Below are 9,504 nucleotides of genomic sequence, written 5' to 3'. Positions count from 1 at the left end.
TCCGATCACCAATGCTTTACGCGGCGTGATGCAATGCAACGCAACGCAACGCGTAAAAAGACAGTATAAGTCATTATAATCTGTAATTATGTCCCCACTGGATGCAACAAATGCCTCGTTTGTAATGGGTTTTAATGTTTTTGTCTCGTCGCTCCGGCCGGGACACGGCATCACAATATGTTAAGGGGCGTAACATTTCTGTCACATGCTTGAGGTATTCGGCCAATCACAACACACTGTAGATCTGGCCAATCAGAGCACACCTCGCTTTTTTAGACCGATGAGCTTTGTAAAAATCGAGGCGTTTCAGAAAGGCGGGGCATAGAGGAGAAACAATAATGTACAGTATGTGGAAAATAATGTGTTTTTTTAACCTTAAACCGCATAAACACATTTCATTACACCAAATACACAAAATAATGTTCTTTTTAGCAGCATCATATGACCCCTTTAAGGCAAATAGCTCAGATGATTCGGCTTTGGAAGAATTTGATGAGAAACACTGAAGTTCACATTGAGACTTTTCATTGCATACGTTGACGTTTTGAGGCACTGTTGAGATTTTTTCTTTTAAAGACCTTATTTTTCTTTCTCAGGGAGGTTGCATATCCAAACTAGAGGAATTTATTCTTCAGCATCTGATCATTTTGGGCTCAGTGGGTCTTGGGATTGCGTTCATTCAGGTGAGCAGCTCTGATATGATTCCAGCGAATATTTTCACTCCTATTTGTATTTGCTGTCATGTTGTAGATTTTAACCTTCGGTCTTCCCTGTCTGTTCCAGATTGTAGGGATGATTTTTACCTGCTGCTTGTATCAAAGTTTGAAAGAAGAAATATACTGAAGAAGATACTCATTCACACCAATACTAAATAAGCCTTCCTACTGTGTCTGCATTACTGTCTGCTACTGTTTGGTTGTATGTTGTGTGTCATGAATACGTCACAGTAATGCAGGATGACAGGTCAATATGTCTTGGCTGCAGGACAGTCCTTCTGGAAAGTGAACTTAGCTTGCTTTGTTTTAAGCAAAGATTTTTAAAAGCAGTGTGTTCGAATTTTGATGTCAAAATGAAATCAGTGGAATTGTTTCATCTGATTTCTGTTAGTTTTGCTCTCACAGTGCCTTCAAATACATACAGAATTTGTCTGCCATTGATTATTAAACATTAGATAATTATTGGCACCCTTTCAGCATTAAAATGGGTTGTAATCTTTAATGACAGACATGAATTTTTACATGCTTTGTATGTAACATTTGTTCTATTAATAAAACATTAACATTAATTTATTTTCATCAAGTGGAAGTAATATTTAAGGTATTCACTGTGTCTGTATATTTTCTATAACCAAGGGTGATTAATAAAACATTTATGATATAAAATGTGCATACCACGTGTAAATATGCATATAGGAACTACTTGCACAGTAACTGTTTTACTCGGAACTTTATAACCGACTGACAATGAAAACAAGCAGCTGTTTAAATTATCTGTGTTTTTTATCGTAAATTCAATAAATTTATGACATTTCAGTAAATGTATATAGTAGGTTATTGTTGGAGTTAGTATTGCCATTATCGCTTGTTAATGGTCAGTCTTTATAAACAGCGAAAAACAGTACATTTGGTGATATAAAGCATATATAAAGCATCTAAACCTACATGTGTGATTGTGGCCAGTGCTGCATCTGCAGGTAAGACTCAAAACATCCCGTCAAACGAACATGCATATTTACAGTAAGGTAATCAGATTTCTGAAATGGGAACCGGGGACATTTTCTATTTGAGTGGGTGGTCAAAATATAATTGAAGTCCCACTTTTTATTATCAATGAATAAAAAAAAAACAAAAAACGGGGTCAGTACATTTTTGTATGTTTTTACGTTGTTTATTTATTGTAGGTTCCATATACTGTTACTGTAATTAATCATTATGATGATGTTTCTGAGTCAAACTGACCCTACATATTTGTTCTTATTTCTATATTTCTATAACAAAAAAAAGGAAAACGAATAGAAATGACAACATATGATAAATAAAACTATTTAAAAAAATTTTTTTAGCATTTTCTAACTGTATTTAATATTTTCATCCCCCCCTCACCCCCTCCCTGTATGGAATAATTACAACTTTATAATTTAACTTTTGAAATGCTATTTCAATTCAGATTGATTTGTATAGCGCTTTTCACAATACACATCGTTTCAAAGCAGCTTTACAGAAAATGCATGTATTTAATTTATTTAATGTTTGTGCTTTTGGAAATGGATATTTGCTATCCCTAATTAAGCTAATTATGAAGCATTCTTTTAAAAACATAAAACATATATAGGCTATGTACATACGTAAAATATGTAAATAAAATAATCAATGTAAAAGTCATAATACATTCAAATTAAACTTTACATTTTTCTAGTGTAATTAATGTTGCTTTTATGTGCTTTTTCATTTTGGCTCGAGAAAGATCTCATTTGTCTTTCGAATATTATTTATTCTAAATGCATTTATCCAATGATCAATTTAATCAAAAAGGCATAAAAAGTACCATGTGGACTTTGAACAATGATACTGTTTTGTTCCTAGACAGCACACGTACGTCTGCAAGACGTCTGTTAAAGATCGCTTCATCTGGAAAGCATCTGCTGTGTACAAACATCTGATAGACGTCTTTAAGATGTCAGTTTTACATTCATTCTAAATCATAAACATCTTAAAGACATCTTCTAAACGTCTATTTGACATCTGATAGGAAACGTCCTATAGACGTATTGCAGATGAGCAAACACTCTAAAAAATACGTCTTGCAGATGTAAATGCAGACATCTCGTGATGTACGTGTGCTATCAGGATTAGTGTTTTCTGGTTATTTTCAATGTAATGCATTAAACTCCGTTCTGTTTTCCTGCAGGAGTTTCAGCGCGATCGTTCCATCAGTGTTTTAATTTGTGCAGTTCAGTGTTTAACCTGGCGTGAGGAAACACACACTGCAGCATCTACAAATCAGTGTTTATTCATCCATTAAAGACACAGACAATGTGCTGAATGCGTCAAATCTGTCTCTTTTTCTGTCTAACAGGGGAAGCCCATCGACTTTGCCGGTGTGGATGACAGCACAGCCCGCTGGGTGCCGGTGTGGATGACAGCACTGCCCGCTGTGTGCAAGAGTTCAGCGTCAAACCCTACGCCAACTCGGCCAAGCTGGAGTCTGTCGATGGTCTGACATCTCTCTGCTTTCTTGAATCTGAGTGCATGGGTGTGCAGTATTTCTAAACCTCAGGATGTGTGTGATGTTTCAGGGGCCCGCTATCAGGCGCTGCCGGGAGCCCTGAACAATCTCGCCCACAGCGAATCCTGTCCCACTTCTCAGCAAAGTGAGGGTCTCTCACAGCTCAGGGCTTAACGCACTCACTGTGAGATGGGTTTCTTTGATTCACGTCTGTGTGATTGTAGAGCCCGTGTGTGCTGTGGGACGGGGGTAGCTGCTCTCTGCTGCGCTACAGAGGAACAGAAGTGGATATTCAGTGGCTACAGCATGACCGGGGTGAGTGATAACGTCATATCAATCAACAAACTATGGAATAGCTTCAAAAAGCTGCTGTAATGTGATGTTTTTGACAGCCCTCTGTGTTCGAGCTGCTATGTTCTGCTGAATTTGCCAACCTGCCGCTGATTGTGGAGGATTTCGTCAAAGACAGCGGTGGATCTTACACAGGTGAGGTTCATTAAAGTCATTTCAAACCTGTTTGACAATCAGTGTTGGGGAGTAACTAGTTACATGTAATGGAATTACGTAATTTAATTACAAAGTAATTACAAAATTATGTAACTATAATTTGTGTAAAATAAAGTGTAATTTAATTACAGTTACTTAGGAAAATGTTAAAGATTACAAAGGGGTTACATCTGAATATTTTCACACACTTACAGTTTTGATTGATTTCTTTCCCAAATTGCATCGACTGCTTTAAAGGGGTCATAGGATGCTACATGCACTTTTGCTCTGAAAAGAGCTGTTTTTGACAGGGTAAAAAAGGTGTTTTTTACACTACCATTGAGAAATTTTAACCAAACTATGTTACAGACTTTTCATTAAGACCCTAAAGAATCATATCAACTTGTGGAAAATGGGCATCCTATGACCCCTTTAAAATATGAGACACCAATGTTTCAGGAGTTTAGGACATGCTTATTTGATAACTGTTTTATTTCCTATTTGGGTTTGTGTAACTATTAACTATTAAACTATATCTTATGATTTTAAATCTGTATTAAACCTCTGATTAAATGATCTCAAAGTAAAAAGTGCTGCCGAAGTCTGATTTTGCGGTGGCTGTGCTTTAAAATGAAATTATTATAATCTTAATTCAAGCGAAGAAGGATTTTGAAAGTCTGACAGTAATCAGTGTTGAGTACTGTTGTAATGCAATGATTGAAAACATTTGTTAGAAATTTAGAAAAGTAATCAAATGTAATCAGTTACATTACTTTAATAAAGTAATTGAAATAGTTACACATTTCATTTTAAATAGAGTAACTTGTAATCTGTAACCTATTACATTTCCAAAGTAACCTTCCCAACACTGTCCACTATGTTGCTATATTTGGCATATATTGTCATATGTTTATCTATATAAAAGGAACTGCTCAAATTTCAGTTGTAATTAGTGCTGGGGTATTGACACAAGTCTCACAATTGGATTTCAATTCACAAACTTGCGATTTGATTGAATTTCGATTTGATTCAATATTGATTCATTTAGATATATATCAGGCACAGTACATGTCAATTTTCCCCAAAACTCTGTATATTAATGCTGTAAATACAGGGAACCCTGTCGGTTAGTATAACGCATTACTATAATATGAAAGGTTAAAATGAACAAGTATTTTGTATACACACATTTAAATCGCACCGAAGGCAGTTTTATAACATAACTTTTTGATTATGCATCTACTCTAATTCTTTCATTTTTTTGAAATATAAATATAAAACATGTTTTCATTATGGATTTATTCAAACATGCATTATGTGAACAGGCCTTAAGAATTTGAAAGCTGATCATTTGTTATATATCAAAAGTAACACATTAGTGTATTTTTGGGTGACCTTGGTATTTATGTGAAGCATTGTTTTTAGCTAAATAAAATTCATTCCTCACAGCGAGCATCGAGGACGCCGTTCACGTGGTTCTGGACCGGCATCTTGTGACAGGCCAGAACGTTCAGTCCACAACAGCGGCCGTCAATAACCTGATTCTGCTGTGCAACAGCAGATAAACGCTTCACCTGTTCAGAAGGGAACGAACAAGAGACCACATGTTTGAGAAATGACTGTTGAAAGAGTTTAGTTTATGAAATATGACTTAAAATTCCATAAGTGAAATTTTTTTCTGTCTATAAAATATGAATTTGAATGCTTTGAAAGGAGCACATGATTTATATATATATATATATCACACATATATATATATATATATACATATATATATATATATATATATATATAAAACTGTAAATGCATTTCAAAGCCATACACTGTAATAAAAGGCTTTATTTTTAACTACATTTTTAAAAAAGTTGATAAATTCACCTAGAACTTGAATACCACTTAAATGACTAAAAATCACATTTCAGCGTTTAAATGCATCAGACTTCCATTTGTTAGTGCAAACGTAATTATGAATAATATTCTTCGATTAAGAGTCAAAGATGTTGTTGTGAAGCTTAACTTTTGAACATTCCTGTAAAGTGTGAGATGGGGCAGTTTAACAGGAAATCCTGTGGTTTTTCTATCCTGTGTCTAGATCATGTTAAGAGGAAGGTGGCGCTTATGAACAACTGAGCTGTTCTGAAGGTTTGCTTCATTGTCTTTTTAATGTCCAAAAAGTTTCTATGCTGCTTTAATGTTATGAAATCAAATATGTAACATGCAGTATTATGAACATATTACAGTATGAAAAAACAAATCTGTACCTTAAATTGTATTCCTGAATAATAAAATAAGTTGCATTAAAATATGGATTTACTGTCAAGAATGCACATGATAGACGTAATTAAAAATAATTTTATTGGCATGCTCAGCAACAGTACTGTCATAAATATCTGCAGTGCTTTGATAAATTGCACTTTTGGAAGCAAATCAGACGGAGGTCAGGTCACAAAAGATCATAGAAATAGTCCAGTCCTTGTCCCAATTCCCACATGGAGATTCCTGTTCCCAGTTCAGCTGCCAAGTCCATACGAAGCTGGAGAAACTAGAGAAGAAAGAGAAAGTCCCAGAGCTGAATAATACCCATAATCCACTTTGATATCTTATACTGACCATAACAAAGTTACCTTTAAAGTGGGGTAGTAAACAACATGCTTCAGTCCGTTACAACTGAAACACAAAAAATTATTTTAGTAATTGTTCTGTAAACACTAATTAAATTATTTAACAAACTTAAGTGACTCGTGAAAATCAGTTTATTATATACTTTACATCAATTACAGACGGTCTGTGTGTTTAACCTTTTATAATTGAAGAAATGTTCTCCAGTGTTTTCGTCCCACTGCACTTCCTTCAGCAGTTCAACATACCTGAATGAAAATGAAGATTAAATATGATCTCTTGTTCTGGAAATCACTGACAGTTCAAAACTCTCATAGTCAACTTTAGAAGTAAACGGAATTTTTTTTTTTAAACTTGTACATGTAATAACATTTAATAAAATGTTATAATAAAAAATTAAATTGAATATAATTGTAATAACGTAATTTTTTTTTTCAATCTTAAGGAAAACTAAATATAGGCAACTTTCAGCCAATTCAAAGTAAAAATTTTATGAATCAAACTTGTACATTTAACAAGTTAAACTGGGGTTTCCAAGTGCATTATCTTCTGAGATAACTTGATAGTTACATTAAAATGAAAAATTATGACATTATGAATGTTTCATTCTTTTTTTTATGAGGTTTTCAGATCAGAATAAGAGCAGCAGGACATGAGAAAATGGAGAAAGACCTTTGACTAATGTAGTAAATATCACAAAATGAGACTTTCATTTTCAAGGAAAACTATATATCTATATACTTCATATCTAGGTTATATTTTTGTACATAGAAAACCAATACATATATAGGCAATTCGATTTATTTCGATTTCGTTATTAAATATGCAAGTTTAATTTTTTACATTTGACTAAAGTTGACAAGGTTTGACAACAAATTTTTTTTATATAAAATTATTTAATATAAATATTTTGTTACATGACAAAATATTTCATATTTTACATAAAATTGTAAAATATTTTTAGATTTTAAAATAAATAATGAACAAATAATTAGCACATTTAATTCCATCTGACAGCAATAATTTGGCTAAATGAGTGTTTTAATGAATGAAGCGTGTACCTCTCTCCCAGTAGCGGCTCCGCTCCGCCGTGGCTGCTGAAGTCCAGTCCGTACAGGTTGATTCCCAGCGGGATCTTGTGTCTCCACTGGCTGTGAGGAGCGAGCTGCAGCACACACTCACTGATCCAGGGCAGCGGAGCGCTCGGACCCGGCCTGAAACACAACAGCATCACAGCCAATCAAACACTTCACCTTAACGCTCACAACTGGCTGAAACACTTCAGAATAACTCATGATGGCTGATGAATTCAGTGATCAATTCTGAGGAGCCAGGTGGCTGATGGAGAGTTACACATTTACAAAAAATATTTATATGTTTACAAACATGGGGAAATTACATAAAAAATTAACTAAAATATTTAAACAAGAAAATGTGCATTACAACGTTGATCACCACTAAAAATATAATGACAGATCAATAAAATATCTGTTAAAGGAAACTTTAAATAGGATGCACAATATTAATATCATATAATATAAATAATATAATAACTTCATATTGGAAACTATGGAAGCTTGTTCCCACCACAGGATTAAAAATTGCGACTTTTTATCTCACAATTCTGAGGGGGAAAAAAGTCAGAATTGTGAGAAGTTACAATTACCTTTATTATTTTTTTTATTCTGAGGTGGAAACAGGATTTCATAGGAAACTGATATCAGGGTGCATTTTTACTTTTATTTTTTAAATTAATTGTCATGTTTTAAAGACCTATGTTTCTGTACAGGTCAGGGTTATTATAATTAATTCAAATCTAAAACCAAAATAATAATAATAATAATAATACATTACATTAATAATAATCCAATACATGAATTAATTACTCGGAAAAACTAAATATTAACTAAATAAAACCTTTTTAAAAAATGTATTTCAAGCAGTTGCCTAGGCAACATTTTTCATTTTAATTTAGTTTAACGATGTACTAAAATAACTAAAACTGAAATCAAATTTAATGAAAAACTATATACACATTAAGAAAATTATTAAATGACAGTGTGTGTGTGTCTGTGTGTGTCTGTCTGTCTGTCTGTCTGTGTGTGTGTGTGTGTGTGTGTCTGTGTGTCTGTCAGTGTGTGTGTGTGTGTGTGTGTGTGACACAGACAGGTGCTGATGGAAACAGAATCAAAGCATAAGAAGTGCTGGGATGGAAAAACAATAAATCCTCATTTACCCCGGAGCGACTGAAGGAGGGATGACCAGCACGCAGGTTAACTTCCCAGCCTTCAGAGTCTCACACAGGTGTTTGACCAGGTGCACCAGCTCTCTGTAACACACACACACACACACACACAATAAAGACCCCATATCAAAATATTATTATCAGATTTTTGAAAAACCGTCTGGTCTTAATCTGTATGATGAAATCTCATAGACTTTGACTTCGACTAAACTTCTACTTCAACTAAAAATCAAGCTAGTTATAAGCACTATAGACAAATTCAAACCCTAATCTTAAAAGGTAACTTGCTATGCACTTTTAGAATATAAAAAAAATATTAATGAATCTTTTTAGATTTTATGAAGATAAAATTAGGTATTTTAGTAAAATACCTCATTTAATTAGGTATTATTTATTATTTAGGCCTTGCACAATCCAGGTCCAGTCCAGTATGGTGGCAATCTACACCCCCTCTAGATCCTAGCTTTTTTTTTAGCTTGTGATTGTGAAGCACTTTGGGCAACCTGAGTTGTATTAAATTGTGCTATATAAACATATAATTAAAATGTTTGTTTGTTTGTTTATTAAGTAAAATACCTAAAAAATATAAGTAATGTCAGGGTTTCCCAGACTGTTCACAAAAATTTTATGTTTTTTTTTTTTATAAAACCAAAAGAAAGAAACACTTAGTATATGTATATTAGTGCTATCAAACGATTAATCGCATCCAAATTAATATGTAAACATAACGTATTTTTCTTAAATATATACATGCATGTGTTTGTATATTATATATATATATATATATACATAATAATATACACAGTACACAAATATATTATGTAAACAAAAACTTTTATTTTGGATGCAAATAATCGCAATTAATCGTTTGACAGCACTAATATATATGTGTGTGTGTGTGTGTGTGTATATATATATATATATATTTT

The 9,504-nt window shown here is 33.3% G+C and overlaps 1 protein-coding gene and 2 pseudogenes across 1 annotated transcript in view; 2 read left to right on the top strand and 1 right to left on the bottom strand.

Moving 5' to 3' along the window:
* LOC107754335 (CD151 antigen-like) overlaps positions 1-1,851 on the top strand; it is a 9,138-nt gene extending 7,287 nt beyond the window's left edge. The window contains exons 6-7 of the mRNA XM_016570742.1: positions 597-683; positions 784-1,851. Of these exons, the coding sequence (XP_016426228.1) occupies positions 597-683; positions 784-843 (147 nt within the window). The 3' untranslated portion in view covers positions 844-1,851. The remainder of the gene's footprint in view (positions 1-596; positions 684-783) is intronic.
* On the top strand, positions 957-5,310 carry LOC107754364 (Parkinson disease 7 domain-containing protein 1-like; annotated as a pseudogene).
* A 764-nt stretch (positions 5,311-6,074) lies between these two features.
* The window catches only part of LOC107754333 (chitinase domain-containing protein 1-like), a 5,711-nt pseudogene continuing 2,281 nt past the window's right edge, over positions 6,075-9,504 (bottom strand).

Source organism: Sinocyclocheilus rhinocerous, unplaced genomic scaffold (genome assembly GCF_001515625.1).
Source record: "Sinocyclocheilus rhinocerous isolate Xijiao unplaced genomic scaffold, SAMN03320098_v1.1 scaffold561, whole genome shotgun sequence".
In the NCBI taxonomy this organism is placed as follows: Eukaryota; Metazoa; Chordata; class Actinopteri; order Cypriniformes; family Cyprinidae; genus Sinocyclocheilus; species Sinocyclocheilus rhinocerous.
This window is presented reverse-complemented; position numbering and strand designations above follow the sequence as displayed.